Raw genomic sequence first — 17,625 nt, 5'->3', positions numbered from 1 at the left:
CTCACATCCTGGGGATGTGTCTCCCTCCCAGGCAAGTTTAGTTCCAGGGTTCTCGATCCTTCGCATGAAACAGAGGCCAAAAGCATTAAGGATGAATTGCAGGTGTTCACACATGCGGTTTTATATTCTGATTTTATCCTGCCCTGAGACATGGAAGGATAGGGTTGCCGTACGTCTAATCTCCCGGTCATAGCTTCAATTTCTTTTGAGATTTTGCAAAAGAAAAAGCTGGACAAATTTGGGCAAAGCGAATTGTGTACAGATTTTCACTTTTTGAAATACGGCGAGCCTAGTACAGTGGTGCCTCAAAAGACGAAAAGAATCCGTTCCGTGAGTCTCTTCGTCTAGCGGTTTTTTCGTCTTGCGAAGCAACCCCATTAGCGGATTAGCGCTATTAGCGGTTTAGCGGCTATTAGCGGCTATTAAAGGCTTAAGAGATTAGCGGATTAGCTGCTAAAAGGCTATTAGCAGCTTAGTGCCTTAGAAAAAGGGGGTGGGGAGCGGAAAAAACCCCCAGGAATCGCAAGACATTCTCGTCTTGCGAAGCAAGCCCATAGAGAAATTTGTCCTGCGAAGCACCTCCAAAACGGAAAACCCTTTCGTCTAGCGGGTTTTCCGTCTTGCGAGGCATTCGTCTTGCGGGACACCACTGTATAGGGTGGTATGTATAGTGGTACCTTGGTTTACGAAGTTAATCCTTTACGGAAGTCTCTTCTTAAACCAAAGCGTTCTGCATAAAGTTTTGTATTAAATGTTCATTGCTTGACAGAACTGACCCCATTATTTACACCACTTTCTGCTATGTACTCTTCGTATTTTTAGAACAAAAATGCAACCAGTGATAGTGTGGGATAGTCACCAAGGTCAGAGTAGTTAGGCTCAAGACATTCACTGATGGTTTACTGGTGATCGCTTTTCTACATAAAAAGGCAACCATAATTTTAAGCGATAGACATTAAAAAGGTAAAGGTACCCCTGCCCGTACGGGCCAGTCTTGACAGACTCTAGGGTTGTGCGCCCATCTCACTCAAGAGGCCGGGGGCCAGCGCTGTCCCGAGACACTTCCAGGTCACGTGGCCAGCGTGACATCGCTGCTCTGGTGAGCCAGAGCCACACACGGAAACGCCGTTTACCTTCCCGCTAGTAAGCGGTCCCTATTTATCTACTTGCACCCGGGAGTGCTTTCGAACTGCTAGGTTGGCAGGCGCTGGGACCGAACAACGGGAGCGCACCCCGCCGCAGGGATTCGAACCGCTGACCTTTCGATCGGCAAGCCCTAGGCGCTGAGGCTTTTACCCACATTAGGCTAGTATAAAAAGATTGAGGCAAACTTCATCTCTATTCAAGGAGCATGCAGAGAATAGCTTATATACCTGCGTTTCTAACACTAGTGTAAAGGTTGGAGTTAGCTGGCAATGGAATGCAAAAGGTACACTCTGTGGCAGTTCAGTTAGAGCATAAATAGAGGCAAAACGGCCCTTTGCAACAGCAGTCATAGGTAATAAGGCATCCTGAGTAGTATTGCTAAGTAAATTAACCTTCATAGCAAGGCAGAAAGCCATTGTCTTTTTTCTGACACAAATGGGGGGAAGTAGAGGTTTTGATTCAGCACCCTTACGCCAAAGTTCTCTTGTTCTCAGGCGGATGCCTTCAGATAAGATCAGGAACAGAGTGACCTGGTGGACTGAAATGTCCGTGTTCTGGTTTCTGGATAATGTGCCATTTCTGATGTCAGATTACTGTGCATAGTTCTCCTTTTGTGGATCCTGCACCCCCTCCCCGCGTTCTGGATATGCCAGCTTAAATACAGAAGAGCTTCACCCTAGCTGTTGACAATGAAAGTTTCCATTATCCCCTTCTAGGGATGCGAGTGGTGCTGTGGCCTAAGCCACTAAGCCTCTTGGGCTTGCCGATTGGAAAGTTGGCGACTCGAATCCGTGCAACACTGCTGAGCTCCCGTTGCTCTGTCCCAGCTCCTGCCAACCTAGCAGTTCGAAAGCACACCAGTGCAAGTAGATAAATAGGTACCGCTGTGGCGGGAAGGTAAATGGCATTTCCATGTGCTCTGGCTTCGTCACGGTGTCCTGTTGCGCCAGAAGCGGTTTAGTCCTGCTGGCCGCAGACGCCAGCTCCTTCGGCCTGAAAGGGAGATGAGCACCGCAACCCCATAGTCACCTTTGACTGGACATAACCGTCCAGGGTCGTTTATCCTCTTCTGGATAATTCTAGAGCCCACAGCTAGCTTTGGCAAAGCTATAAGGCCTAGAAATACAGGGTGAGTCCTTTAAAAGAGCCCCCGTGGATACAGAGTACACATGTTCCAGGGGGCCTCTTTTAAAAGGCTCACCCTCTATAAGTTGCATGTGTTAAGTTTCACAACAGAGAATGGAAACGCCTGCCAGGTTAAAGTCCCCATTTTGTTTGCGTGTGTTGTGTTATTTCTGAGCTGTGTGCTTTTCAAGTACCCTCCTCCATAACTCTTCTCTTTTTTTGCCTTTCTCAGTCGGTGGAGCGTGAGACTCTGTAATTTCAGGGTCGTGGGTTCGAGCCCCACGTCAGGCAAAAGATCCCTGCATTGCAGGGGTTTGACTAGATGACCCTTAGGGTCCCTTCCAACTCTGCAACGCTGTGATTTTGTGATTCTGCCTGCTCCCTTGCCAGGGCTTACATGACTAAGCCTGGCAGGCAGCTACCCCGACAATTACCTCCGGGCTTTTCCCCGTGAAGTCAGTGCCTCCGTTTAAAACTCTGCCGCTTGTTATTTATTAATTTGTGACCTCACCATCCACATATATCGTCCCAGGGAGATTTGCAGGCACATCTTTAAAAACAGCAGAAATAAAGTTGCAGGCGGTGCAAGGAGAACCGGGTATAATAATAATAAATAATAAATTTTATTTATATCCCACCCTCCCCAGCTGATGCCAGGCTCAGAGCGGCTAACAACAATAAAACGATAAAACATTCTAAAATCATTTCATTCTAAAATTAATTCCAATCAAATGAATGGCAACCGTTGGGCTAGAAGTTCTTTGAGGATTGCCAAAGGAGGGAATCAGGCTGTGCCCTGAGCAAAGGCCTGGTGGAACAGCTCCGTCTTGCAGGCCCTGCGGAAAGATGTCAAGTCCCGCAGGGCCCTGGTCTCTTGTGACAGAGCGTTCCACCAGATCGGAGCCACAGCCGAAAAAGCCCTGGCTCTGGTTGAGGCCAGCCTAACCTCTCTGTGGCCTGGGACCTTCAAGATGTTTTTGTTTGAAGTTCCTCTGTGGGACATACCAGGAGAGGCGGTCCCGTAGGTACGAGGGTCCTAGGCTGTATAGGTCTTTGAAGGTTAAAACCAGCACCTTAAACCTGATCCTATACTCCACCGGGAGCCAGTGCAGCTGGTATAGCACCGGGTGAATGTGAGTTTAAAAGTGACACAGCATGAACTTCGCAGGGGATTGGACTAGATGACACATTTGGTCCATTTCTGACTCTACAATTCCGCGATTACAACACCTGAAATGGGAGTGCTTGTCAGCCAGCTGGAAAAGCTTCTCAATGTAAAGAAACAAAAACAAAACACCTTTAGGAAATTGCGGACAAGCAAGTAGTCCCTGCCCTTCCTTGACGGGTTAAGCTGCGGGCAACCGGAGTGGCTGTTCCTTCCAAAGGTTGTTGAACGAAAATTCCCATCACCCCTGACCTTTGACCCAGGTGGCTCCCAGGGCTGATGGGAGATGGAGTCTGAGATCACCTGGAGGGCAGCGTGTCTTCTACCCCTGTAAGCAGAATGCAGAGTTCCCAGTGAAGGTGGAAGAACTGATGAGAGTCCCTTGCTAAGTTTAGGCCCCTACATCTGTTGCGGCCCATCTTGCGGCACTGTAAGCAACAGCTGTGGCCTTTGCTCCATTGCGAAAAGCTCTTCCTGGGCATCCACTGCCTTTCCAGTTCCTTTTTAGCTCTGGTGCGCCCAGTTCCTCTGAGGTCGGGCTTTGCAGCTCAGGCAGGCTTTCGTTCTTTCCGTTCCCCTTCTCTTTCCCCTGCTCGCGTCCACCCCAGTCAAACTTGGCTAAGACCAGCTTGAAGGCAACACTGGAGTACTCCCATATACTTGAAGGAGCGTCTCCACCCCCATCGTTCTGCCCGGACGCTGAGGTCCAGGACGGAGGGCCTTCTGGTGGTTCCCTCATTGCGAGAAGCAAAGCTACAGGGAACCAGGCAGAGGGCCTTCTCGGTGGTGGCGCCTGCCCTGTGGAACGCCCTCCCATCAGATGTCAAAGCGATAAACAACTACCTGACATTCAGAAGACATCATAAGGCAGCCCTGTTCAGGGAAGTTTTTAATGTGTGACATCTTAGTGTATTTTTGGTCTCTGTGGAAGCCGCCCAGAGTGGCTGGGGAAACCCAGCCAGATGGGTGGGGTACAAATAAATTATTATTATTATTATTATTATTATTATTATTATTATTATTATTAATTTATTCCTAGAGGTCATTTCTCCTCTGGTCACTGCTGTGGATGTACAAACTGACAAACTGACTCCTATCTCCAGGCACTGTGGTCGTCTATAAGGTTTTCCCCCATGGCAGGGTTGGCGTTGGCAGCCTTCATGCCACGTTTGCAGACGTCTGCCAGTGGGCCTGGGGCCAGAAGTCAGCTCCCCATAGCATAGAGCATGTCCTTGGGGGATCCTGCCATCTTCCATTCTGTGGACGTGACATCGCTGAGACAGGAGTGGGAATGTGCGGGGAATGTGGGCTCAGGAGAACACATCTTTGTGTGGAATTCTGTCCTGACATGTTGTTGTTTACCATAGTGGAATTGGCCATACACAGATCATAGAATTGTAGAGCTGGAAGAGACACCAATGGTCATCTAGTCCAACCCTCTGATAGTCCCGGATTCAAGCCCTGACATCTCCAGGGCAAGCTAGGGGAGACCCCCTGCTTGAGCCACCCCTTCCCATGTTTCACACCCTCCTAGGGTGGTTTTTGCCTGGAAATGAGTCCTTGAACTTCAGTCATGCCGCTTGCTTCCTCGGACGGATGGCACGTGTGTAGCAACTAGCCTACTGTACACATCACTTGCTCCGCCCACTTTTGCCCCCGGCCCCTCCCACTGCCACCCTGCGGCCTCTGGGAGGAAATGTGGCCCCCAGAAAAGAGTTATCTGCTTTGAGTTCCTCTACACTGCCGTGCAATAGAGCAGTGCGCCTGAATTAATGGCTGGGGACAAACGTCCCTCTCTGGCTCTCTGGGAGAAGCTTCTCGATGGCGCCAGGGGTGGTTTATTTTTCTCTTTTCCCCTCCTCTCTCCCCTACTGCTGCCGCTGCTTTTCACTTGCTGATTTGGCCATCTGGCTGCCTCTGGCTACCGGCCAGATTCCGACATCCTGCCTTGTCATGGTGACGGTAAACAGAGGGGGAGATCCTTGCGTGAACCTGTCGGCCGTGTGCGGCGGACTTCTTGTCCTTTTAAAGAACTCGTTGCTAGGGCAATGCTGGCCAGAGCTTTGAAGCTGGGCCCAGAGAGGAAGTGCTAAGGAAAGGGTCTGGGAGGTAGACAGTCCGCAGGGAAGCCTTGGCTCAGGCTTAACCCATCTGGGGTTCTACAGATGTTTCAGCAGGGATCTGATTTTTGGATGCAGTGGGTGCTTCTCCCTGGGCTACAAAGCCAGTGTTAGAAACTCAGGGGGGGGGGTGTGTACACACACATACATACACACAGTGGTACCTCGGGTTAAGTACTTAATTCGTTCCGGAGGTCCGTTCTTAACCTGAAGCCATGGGCCAGTCCACCGTCCCTCAGACCATGTGGTGGGTCAAACTATATTTTGAAGGGGGGAAAATGAACAAATTCCTATGACCCACAAATAACCCAGAGATGCATTTTAAATACAGTGGTACCTCGGGTTACATACGCTTCAGGTTACATACGCTTCAGGTTACAGACTCCGCTAACCCAGAAATAGTACCTCAGGTTAAGAACTTTGCTTCAGGATGAGAACAGAAATCGTGCTCTGGCGACGTGGCAGCAGCAGGAGGCCCCATTAGCCAAAGTGGTGCTTCAGGTTAAGAACAGTTTCAGGTTAAGAAAGGACCTCCGGAACGAATTAAGTACTTAACCCGAGGTACTACTGTAAAAGGACACATTCTAGTCATGTAAAAACACCAGGCAGACCCCACTAATAACCCAGAGGTGCATTTTAAATAAAAGGACACATTCTACTCATGTAAAAACATGCTGATTCCCGGACCGTCCGTGGGCTGGATTGAGAAGGCGATAGGGCCACATCTGGCCCCCGGGCCTTTGGTTGCCTACCCCTGGGCTAGCAAGGTGTCTGTCCAAGCTGCGGCTGCACAGAGATGGCAGCAGTGAGCGGCTTCTCCTTTATATGGTGTCCTGCAATTTGCACTGTCAGAATACTTCAGCTGTCCACAACATCTACCTTGGGAGTGAGCCAGGAAACGGACAGGGCCTTGCTCCGAGGGGTGGGCAGACATGGCCCAAAACCGCAGGAAGGAACAGTCTGTCCCCTTGTACGAGTGCGGCATCCTCTGCTTGGCAACCAGAGCCTCCTCACGAGTCGCCTTTTCTCTCTCTCTCTCCCTTCCTGCTGCCAATCAGCTGTTCCCTTTCCCCAAAGCTTGACACAGAGCTGAGTCTCTCTTCCTGTTTTCGAGCTTTTGGGTGTCAGAATGAAGCAACAGAGGTTGCCAAGAACTGGCAGCCTGAACCGCAGAGGAAGGCCGGGCGCAGGGTGAGAGGGAGGGGGGGCGGATTCTCTAGAAATCAAAGCGCCCCTTTGCGTCGCTCGTTTAGCCTCGCAGGCGCTTTGCAAAACACTTTGCGCAAGCCTCTTGCAACAAGACAGCGCTGGCCATGATTCTCCCAACATGCCGTTCCCACAAAGAAGGGGGAGCTTGAGGCCGCGGCGAAGGACTCGCAAGCAATAAAGCTCGCAGCAAGGATTTCCGGAATTTTAGTAGCAGCTAGGGACACGGGTGGCGCTGTGGGCTAAACCACAGAGCCTAGGACTTGCCGATCAGAAGGTCAGCGGTTCGAATCCCTGCAACGACGGGGTGAGCTCCCGTTGCTCGGTCCCTGCTCCTGCCAACCTAGCAGTTCGAAAGCACGTCAAAGTGCAAGTAGATAAATAGGTACCACTCCAGCGGAAAGGGAAACGGTGTTTCCGTGCGCTGCTCTGGTTCGCCAGAAGCGGCTTAGTCCTGCTGGCCACATGACCCGGAAGCTGTATGCCGGCTCCCTCGGCCAATAAAGCGAGATGAGCGCCACAACCCCAGAGTCGGTCACGACTGGACCCTAATGCTATAATGCTATAAGATCCACTGTCCTGTGAGATCATATATGAGTTTGTACTACTGATGGAGCCCAGGACGGCAAAACAAGGCTAATATTCTGGAAATCCTTGTCTTAGACTCTGTGAAAGGACTCTGTGGAACTGCAACAACCTTTCGTGTGGATTGTTGGACTCTATGAACAGACAGGTGGAATAGACACTTTCACATATATGGACCTTATGCATAAACTGATTGGAGAATGAACTGATCCACTGAGTCTCCTACTTTCTTCGTTGAACTTTACGGGCCACTTCTGTTGATATCCACAGTTCAATACAATGAATAGTATATATTATTTTTTCAAATGTACAGCCGGTTACGTCTTGTGTGTTTATGGATTACATAGACCAGGCATGTCCAGCCAGTAGATCCCCGGCTGGTCCTGGTAGATCGCAAGACCCCTATCGATCGTGGGATTAAATAAAGTTTACCGAAAGTTAACAAATAAAAGCTGAAGAACTCTGGGCGATCCTACCCTCCAAAAAGCTCTGGGCAATCCACCCACCCACGCTCCTCCTCCCTCAAGTGAATAGATCACTGCCAGTTTTTTTCATATTGGGAGTAGATCACAGTCTCTTGGGAGTTGGACATACTTGATAGACCAATGGCTTGATCTGGCAGGCCCTTCTGATATTCTTACGTTGCATTTAAGGTTAAGGGACCCCTGACCATTAGGTCCAGTCGTGACCGACTCTGGGGTTTCGGAGCTCATCTCGCTTTATTGGCCGAGGGACAGCTTCCGGGTCGTGTGGCCAGCAGGACTAAGCCGCTTCTGGCGAACCAGAGGAAACGCACGGAAACGCCGTTTACCTTCCCGCCGAAGCGGTACCTATTTATCTACTTGCACTGGCATGCTTTCAAACTGCTAGGTTGCCAGGAGCAGGGACCGAGCAACGGGAGCTCACCCTGTTGCGGGGATTCGAACCACCGACCTTCTGATCGGCAAGTCCTAGGCTCTGTGGTTTAACCCACAGCGCCACCCGCGTCCCTCTTAGGTTGCATATGTGTGCTTTATACCCCAAACGCAAGGACCCACAAGTGCTGAGTGCTGTGTGGAGGCCGAGAGGACTATCAGCATCTACTACGAGGAAGGATGGCTGTTCTCTGCCTCCACGGTCAGAGAAAGCAATGGTTCTGAATTCCAGTTGCTGGAAATCACAGGAGGGGAGAGTTGCTCTCCTGGTCGGATCCTGCTTGTGGGTTTCCCATTGGGGTATAGAATAATAGACTCATCTGGTTGGCCACTGCGAGAACAGAATGCTGTCTCTTCTGGTGTTCTTAGAGACGGGTGGGTTCAGAGAGCAACCTCCGGCGGTGCCTGCAACAAGGAACAGCCTCTGAGCCTCCATTCTCTCCCCACGCAGCAACAGGAACAGAATTCATTCCTAGAGCGAATGGAGCACCCTCCCTTGACTCCCTCTGCGAAGAGGAGGTTGCTTTGGGCACCTGCATATACCGTATTTTTTGCTCTTTAAGACTCACTTTTTCCCTCCTAAAAAAGTAAGGAGAGAAGTGTGTGCGTCTTATGGAGCGAATGCAGGCTGCGCAGCTGTCCCAGAAGCCAGAACAGCAAGAGGGATTGCTGCTTTCACTGTGCAGCAATCCCTCTTGCTGTTCTGGCTTCTGAGATTCAGAATATTTTTTTTCTTGTTTTTCTCCTCCAAAAACTAGGTGCGTCTTGTGGTCTGGTGCGTCTTATAGAGCGAAAAATACGGTATATATTTGTAGGGACACGGGTGGCGCTGTGGGTAAAAGCCTCAGCGCCTAGGGCTTGCCGATCGAAAGGTCGGCAGTTCGAATCCCCGCGGCGGGGTGCACTCCCACTGTTCGGTCCCAGCGCCTGCCAACCTAGCAGTTCGAAAGCACTCTCGGGTGCAAGTAGATAAATAGGGACCGCTTACTAGCGGGAAGGTAAACGGCGTTTCCGTGTGCGGCTCTGGCTCGCCAGAGCAGCGATGTCACGCTGGCCACGTGACCCGGAAGTGTCTCCGGACAGCGCTGGCCCTTGGCCTCTTTGAGTGAGATGGGCGCACAACCCTAGAGTCTGTCAAGACTGGCCCGTACGGGCAGGGGTACCTTTACCTTTACCTATATATATATATTTCTCTCTCTCTTTCCTTCCAGGGAAATCCAGCTCCTTCGGCGGCTGCGGCACAAGAACGTCATCCAGCTGGTCGACGTCTTGTACAATGAAGAGAAGCAGAAGATATATCCTTTCTCCCCTGTCTGGGGCGTGTACGGCTTCAGGCTTCGTCCGTTTCCCCCCTCTTGCGAGCCTCGTGGATTCTAAGCCTCTTCTGCCTTGGCACCCAAGGAGTGAAGTCGCCCATTTCATGGTGTGCAGAAGGTCTCGGGTTCAGCCCTCGCCATCTTCAGTTAAAAGAATCAGGTGGCAGCCGGCGGGAGACACGTTTCACTACCTAAAACCCATCAGAGCAAGGTAGACCAATAGTCCTGGCCTTACTCCCTCTGTTAAATCCTTGGCCTGGCTAAAGGTAAAGGGACCCCTGACCATTAGGTCCAGTCGTGACTGACTCTGGGGTTGCGGCGCTCATCTCGCTTTATTGGCCGAGGGAGCCGGCGTACAGCTTCCGGGTCATGTGGCCAGCAGGACTAAGCCGCTTCTGGCAAACCAGAGCAGCGCATGGAAACGCTGTTTACCTTCCTGCCAGAGCGGTACCTATTTATCTACTTGCACTTTGACGTGCTTTCGAACTGCTAGGTTGGCAGGAGCAGGGACCGAGCAACGGGAGCTCACCCCATCGCAGGGATTCAAACCGCCGACCTTCTGATCGGCAAGCCCTAGGCTCTGTGATTTAACGCACAGCGCCACCCGCGTGGCATACAGTGGTACCTCAGGTTAAATACTTAATTCATTCCAGAGGTCCGTTCTTAACCTGAAACTGTGCTTAACCTGAAGCACCACTTTAGCTAATGGGGCCTCCTGCTGTTGCCACGCGATTTCTGTTCTCATCCTGAAACAAAGTTCTTAACCCGAGGTACTATTTCTGGGTTAGCGGAGTCTGTAACCTGAAGTGTCTGTAGCCCGAGGTACCACTGTGTATCTGATTTTTCTAACCCTGCCTGGCTGCCGCTTCCTTAACTCTTCCTCTCACGTATATGGTGATGGAATACTGCGTGTGTGGGATGCAGGAGATGTTGGACAGCGTCCCTGACAAAAAGTTCCCCGTCTTTCAAGCGCATGGGTAAGTTAAGCAAGGCGGGTGCCATTTCATTTGCCCCCCCCCCCCCCTGTCTGAGCAGTCCTGGCTTTGGTGCTAGTGGAAACTGAATAATAATAATAATTTATTATTTATCCCCACCCATCTGGCTGGGTTTCCCCAGCCACTCTGGGCGGCTCCCAACAGAACATTAAAAACACAATCAAACATCAAACATTAAAACCTTCCCTAAACAGGGCTGCCTTCAGATGTTTTCCAAAAGTCAGGTAGTTTTTTATCTCCTTGACATCTGATGGGAGGGCGTTCCACAGGGCAGGCGCCACTACCGAAAAGGCCCTGTGCCTGGTTCCCTGTAGCTTTGCTTCTCACAGGGTGGGAACCGCCAGAAGGCCCTCGGAGCTGGACCTCAGTGTTCGGGCTGGACGATGGGGGTGGAGGCGCTCCTTCAGGTATACTGGGCCAAGGGTTTGTGTTTTCCCTTGCTCTGTCCTCCTGATCTGATTGCAAGATCACCTTGGCATCCTCACCTCTGTTGACGTCAACTCCTGAAAACCTTTGTCTCCCTGGTCCTGAATGGGGTAACTGTGCCCCTGAAGGACCAGGTGCGCAGCCTGGGAGTCATTTTGGACTCACAGCTGTCCATGGAGGTGCAGGTCAATTCTGTATCCAGGGCAGCTGTCTACCAACTCTATCTGGTACGCAGGCTGAGACCCTACCTGCTCGTGGACTGTCTCGCCAGAGTGGTGCATGCTCTAGTTATCTCCCGCTTGGACTACTGCAATGCGCTCTACGTGGGGCTACCTTTGAAGGTGACCCGGAAACTACAACTAATCCAGAATGTGGCAGCTAGACTGGGGACTGGGAGCGGCCGCCGAGACCATATAACACCAGTCTTGAAAGACCTACATTGGCTCCCAGTATGTTTCCGAGCACAATTCCAAGTGATGGTGTTGACCTTTAAAGCCCTAAACGGCCTCAGCCCAGTATACCTGAAGGAGCGTCTCCACCTCCATCGTTCTACCCGGACACTGGGGTCCAGCGCCGAGGGCCTTCTGGCGGTTCCCTCATTGTGAGAAGCAAAGCTACAGGGAACCAGGCAGAGGGCCTTCTCGGTAGTGGCGCCTGCCCTATGGAACGCCCTCCCACTTGATGTCAAAGCGATAAACAACTACCTGACATTCAGAAGACGATCTTAAGGCAGCCCTGTTCAGGGAAGTTTTTAATGTGTGATTTTACTGTATTTTTGGTTTCTGTGGAAGCCGCCCAGAATGGCTGGGGAGACCCAGCCAGATGGGCGGGGTACAAATAATAAATTATTATTATTATTATTATTATTTGTCTCCCCTTCTCCGGTGCTCCAGTTCCCGCAGGATCGTTATGTTACTGATATTTGGCAGCAAGCGTGGATCTTGGTTGCCCTCCTCTGCCCACCTTCCAGCTTGCAAATATCCTCCTTAAATTGTGGTGCCCAGAACTGGGATGCAGGACTCCAGGTGTCGCCTGACCAAGGCAGAATAGATCAGTACGATTACTTGAATCTCAACGAATTTGTTTTTGCGTCCTTTTTGAATCCAGGTTTCCCCCTCTCCTTCTCCCCTCTCCACACGCAGGTACTTCTGCCAGCTTATCGACGGCTTAGAATACCTGCACAGCCAAGGGATTGTCCACAAGGATATCAAACCAGGAAACCTCCTGCTCACGACCAACGGGACGCTGAAGATTTCGGATCTGGGCGTGGCGGAGGTAAGTTTTTTAAGCTCCCATGCTCAGCCATGCCTTTTGTTTGCCTACGAATCTCCCTCTTGGTGTGCGCCAAGGCAGTTTACAAAAATAGGACATAAACCACCAAAAAGAAAGCAACACAAATGACGAAAGAGAGATTTTTGGAAGCAATACGGAAGGAACATCCGAGGCAATAGAACTTCTCGTCCGGCTGGGAGAGCTTCTTGAAACAGCAATGTCTTCGTTGACTGAATGAAGACGTAGTTGTCTAAAAGCTTTACCAGAAGTGTGGATAGTGGTTGAGCCACGGAAGAGGGGCAGCCACACTCAAAAGGTCCTGCTCCCTGGTTACTATGGAGCAGGCCGCTGGTACCGTATTTTTCGCTCTCTAGGACGCACTTTTTCCCCTCCAAAAATGAAGGGGAAATGTGTGTGCGTCCTGTGGAGTGAATGCAGGCTCCTTGGCTTCAGCGATAGCAACGCAAAGCCTCCGAAGCGCAGAGGGAGAGCTCCACCCGCGCTCCGGAGGCTTCGTGTTGCTTTCGCTGAAGCCCCCGGAGCACAGGGAACGCCCGCTACGCTCCGGGGGCTTCAGGCAGCTATCCGCAAGCCTTCGGAGTGCAGCAGGAGTTTTTGCTGCACTCCAAAGGCTTGCGGATAGCTGCCCGAAGCCTGGAGAGCAAGAGGGGTTGGTGCACACTGATCCCTCTTGCCCTCCAGGCTTTGCTTTGCTGGAGAGGCGCTGCACAGTTTTCCCTCTCTGCGCAGCGTCCCTTCAGTGAAGCAGGAGGAGAAATGGAAGGGGCTCTGTTTCTCCTGCTGCTTCGCTGAAGGGGCGCTGAGCAGAGAGGGGGAGAATATTTTTTCTTCCTGTTCTCCCCCTCCTATGGTCCGGTACGTCCTATAGAGCGAAAAATACGGTATTTTTGGAATCTAAAGGAGGTTCCAAACAACTCCTGAAACAATTCCTACGGAGTACAGTGAGCTATGGGGTATATAAGAGATAAGGCCTATCTCTCAAGGGCCCCTATACATGTTTGTGATTGTGGAGGTGAAAGCTGCAGGCTTCAGGAAGCATTCGCAAGCCTTGGGAGCCCGTGGGAGTTCCCGCCGGGCTCCCTAGGCTTGCGGATAGCAGCCTGAATCCTGAAGCCTGGGGCGCGCTGAGCAGGGTGCCCCAGGCTTCGGGCAGATATCCGCAAGCCTGGGGAGCCCGGATAGCAGCCTGTGCCCCTGCCCTGCTCCTGGGGGGGGGGGGGTTCTTTATTCCCCCCCCCAAAAAAAAAACCTAGGTGCGCCCTATGGGCCGGTGCGCCCTATAGGGAGAAAAATACAGTAATTTTCAGGGCTCAGAAGTGCCCTGCTTCCAAAGCCCCAGGGCCCACCTTGGGTTTGGTCCATGAGAGACTGGAGGGCGTTCCTCTGATTCTCCAGAATGTGGGAGCTGATAAGTGGAGATTCTCGGTTTTCCCTTTGCTTTTGACCTAGGATTAACCTGCATTCTTCCCCCTCTCTCCCCCTACGCCTCTCTCGTTTATCTCCCTCCCGCAGGCGTTGCACCCGTTTGCAGAGGACGACATGTGCCGAACGAGCCAGGGGTCGCCGGCTTTTCAGCCCCCGGAAATCGCCAACGGCCTGGACACCTTCTCTGGTTTCAAAGTGGACATCTGGTCGGCTGGCGTCACGCTGTAAGCACAAAACCGGCAAATTCACGGCAGCCTTAGCCTCTGCAGGTGGCATTCCTGGGCAGGTGCCGAGCCCACCACCCCACTGCCTTGAACCCCCTTTCTTTCAAATTTTTTTATTAATTTTCACAAAATTATAAACAAATATAAATCATAACCTTATTAAAAATTACACTTATTGACATTGTTAAGTGACTTCCTCTCTTCCCCTTGGTTGAATTTCAGTGCATATCCTTTTAACTGTTTTCCAAATCGCAGTTCTTATAAAATTTACCGTATTTTTTGCTCTATAAGACTCACTTTTTCCCCTCCTAAAAAGTAAGGGGAAATGTGTGTGTGTCTTATGGAGCGAATGCAGGCTGCGCAGCTATCCCAGAAGCCAGAACAGCAAGAGGGATTGCTGCTTTCGCTGCGCAGCGATCCCTCTTGCTGTTCTGGCTTCTGAGATTCAGAATATTTTTTTTCTTGTTTTCCCCCCTCCAAAAACTAGATGCGTTTTGTGGCGCGTCTTATAGAGTGAAAAATACGGTAACTTGAATGTTAACATCTTTAAATATTGTATCGTTTTGAAACTAAACATATTAATTCATCACTTAACTTACATAGAATCCTAAGCCAATTACCGTATTTTTCGCTCTATGAGATGCACCAGACCATGACGCACCCAGTTTTTGGAGGAGGAAAACAAGAAAAAAATATTCTGAATCCCAGCAGCCAGAACAGCAAGAGGTATCGCTGCGCAGCGAAAGCAGCAATCCCTCTTGCTGTTCTGGCTCCTGGGATAGCTGCGCAGCCTGCATTCGCTCCATAAGGCGCACACACATTTACCCTTACTATTTAGGAGGGAAAAACTTGAGTCTTATAGAGCAAAAAATACGGTAAGTATCTGCAAGCTGCTTCCAATTAAAATAGCTTAACATATTTAACTAAATAATCATTAAATTCTGTCCATTCTTCCTGATACTCCTCCTCCTTCTGGTCGCAGACTCTTCTGGCTAGGTTAGCTAGCTCTGAAAAATCCATCATCTTCATCTGCCATTCTTCCGAACCCCCTGTTCTTGGATGAGCTCTGGGCTATTAATTCCATACTGTGCCCCAGGACTCACTGGGAATGCACAGCCACGGCTTCCCCGTCCTTCTCCAGCTTTCTAAGCCAGCCTTCCCCACCCATGAATTCTGTATTCGAAGTGGGAGAGGCTACACCCTTCAGAAAGGGACGGGGGTACCATCTTATTTAATTTTTGCATTTCTATCCCAACTTTTTCCCCTATACGGAGCTCACCTCCTTGTGTGTATGGGTTCTCCCCATCCTCTGTTAATCCCCACAGCACCCCTTTAAGGTAGGTTAGGCTGAGAGAGGGACGTGGGTGGCCCTGTGGGTTAAGCCACAGAGCCTAGGACTTGCCAATCAGAAGGTCAGACCGAGCAACGGGAGCTCACCCCGTCGTCGCGGGGATTCGAACCACCGACCTTCTGATCGGCAAGTCCCGCTTCCCCCTCTCCTCAACCCCCCCCCAAGCCACTTCAAGCAAGGTTGTGATGTGTGAGAGAGCCAGAGCAGGAAGCTGAGCCGCCTCTCTGCAGATCCACCCCGCTGATCACACCTGTGCCTTTTATCTGTTTGCAGATACAACATTACGACCGGCCTTTATCCCTTCGAGGGCGATAATATTTATAAGTTATTTGAAAACATTGGGAAAGGGGAGTACACGATTCCTGAGGACTGCGGCCCTTTGCTTTCAGATCTGCTTAGAGGTGAGTGCCTATGATGATGTCACAAGTTTGCTTTGTAGGAAAAGTTCTTTTTTTTTTTAATAATATTTATTAGAAGTTTTATAGTTACAGAAAGAAAGTATGAGAAAAAAAAGCAATAAAATATTTAACAAACAATACATCGAAAATAAAAAGAAAAACAAAAAAATACATCCAAACAAGAAAAACAAAAACATTTTAAAACACATCCAATTTCCATATCTTTATCTTTCATTTACTTGTTTCCTCAACTTCCTCACACCTCCCTTTTTTGTATTCTAGTTCAAATTAGCTAATTCAGGAAATCCTTTCCCTCTTTCTCAATTTTTTGTTCTATAATTTATCTTAACACAGTCTAACTTTAAATTTTCCACTTTAGCCCATTAACAATCAGTTTTTGCTTAATTCTTTATAACATTTCTGCTAAAACCATATAACTTCATTCCAGTATTCTTCTAACATTCATTAATCTTGCAGTATTTCTGTAAGTATACTTTAAATTTTTTCCAATCTTCTTCCATCGACTCTTTTCCCTGGTCTCGGATTCTGCCAGTCATTTCCGCCATTTCCATGTTGTCCACTTTGTAGGAAAAGTTCTACCCCGGAAAAGGGTTGTGGTTATTCTCGAGCAAATAGAACAGACTGCTATAAGAAAAAGAACTCCCTTTCCCTTAAGGGTTATTCCAGAGCCCGTATAGAGTCCTTAAGTGGGTTCCCTATCTATAGGAGAAAATAACAGAGACCAACCAGAGAATATTGAGAAGCAAAGCAGCTAGTAAGCCTGATCTTTATTGATCTGTTGCAACAGGGTCCTCACTCACCGCTCGCAGGAGGGAAGAGGAACCCAGAACAAAAGTGTGCCTGCCCTTATATAGACATTTTAGATTCCCTCCCTGGAGTCCAAGACTACCCCCAGATTCATCATACCTACATCACAGAAAGGGCGGTCTACAGCAGAAATCTGAGTGCTTTGTTTACCTCTTGTCTGCCAGGTTACCTGTTCAATGGTCACTTGATTGGATACCCTGGATTCAAGGAACTGTTGCAACAGGGTCCCCACTCACAACACGCAGGAGGGAGGAGGACCCTGAACAATGGTGCGCAAGCCCCTATATAGACTTTTGAAATTGCCCACCCTGTAGCCCAAGACCACCCCCAAAACATCATACATACATCACAGAAGTAGGCGGTCTACAACAGAAATCCTGTCTGCCAGGATACCTAATAACGGTCGCTGGTTGCATTTCCTGGGCAGCCTGGCCATTCTTTTGTGATGGTTAATACTTTAGTTCCTGAATGCAGGTCACAGGCTCACCCTGTTCATACACAAATGAGACAGGATTTGTAAGCAAAAAGACAATGGGAAGGCTTTCCCCATTTGCCTCCCTTCCTGCAGAAGAATATCTGAGGTCATTGGAAGAGTCAAAATGGCTTCAGGATTGCTCTCCCATACTGTTTCAGACACATGGTTCATATATTTAGATATGTGTGCGATTATGAATATTTATTCTATATATGAGACCTTCACATTCCCATAATGTTCCCAAATAGTTGGCACTTTCAGATGCTCTCAGTCTGTAGCTTCCTCACTGCCAGGTGGCAAAGTCTGAAGGCAAACTGACTGTGTGGTGTACTGCAACCCTTTGTTGTTGTTTAGTCGTGTCCGCCTCTTCGTGACCCCCTGGACCAGAGCACGCCAGGCCTTCCTGTCTTCCACTGCCTCTTGCAGTTTGGTCTAACTCATGACTGTCCCACCATCTTGTCCTCCGTCGTCCCCTTCTCCTTGCGCCCTCCATCTTTCCCAACATCAGGGTCTTTTCCAGGGAGTCTTCTCTTCTCATGAGGTGGCCAAAGTCTTGGAGCCTCAGCTTCAGGATCTGTCCTTCCAGTCCTAGGCTCTGTGGTTTAACCCACAGCGCCACCCGCGTCCCTGCGT

The 17,625-nt window shown here is 49.9% G+C and overlaps 1 protein-coding gene across 2 annotated transcripts in view; it reads left to right on the top strand.

Moving 5' to 3' along the window:
• STK11 (serine/threonine kinase 11) overlaps positions 1-17,625 on the top strand; it is a 52,095-nt gene that overhangs the window by 9,395 nt on the left and 25,075 nt on the right. For both annotated transcript variants that reach the window (XM_083421733.1, XM_083421734.1), the window contains exons 2-6: positions 9,473-9,556; positions 10,465-10,554; positions 12,141-12,273; positions 13,804-13,940; positions 15,565-15,692. In XM_083421733.1, the coding sequence (XP_083277859.1) occupies positions 9,473-9,556; positions 10,465-10,554; positions 12,141-12,273; positions 13,804-13,940; positions 15,565-15,692 (572 nt within the window). The remainder of the gene's footprint in view (positions 1-9,472; positions 9,557-10,464; positions 10,555-12,140; positions 12,274-13,803; positions 13,941-15,564; positions 15,693-17,625) is intronic.

Source organism: Podarcis tiliguerta (genome assembly GCF_965153285.1).
Source record: "Podarcis tiliguerta genome assembly, chromosome: 18".
Lineage (NCBI taxonomy): Eukaryota > Metazoa > Chordata > Lepidosauria > Squamata > Lacertidae > Podarcis > Podarcis tiliguerta.
The sequence above is the reverse complement of the archived record's forward strand: the minus strand, read 5'-3'. Positions and strand labels throughout refer to the sequence as shown.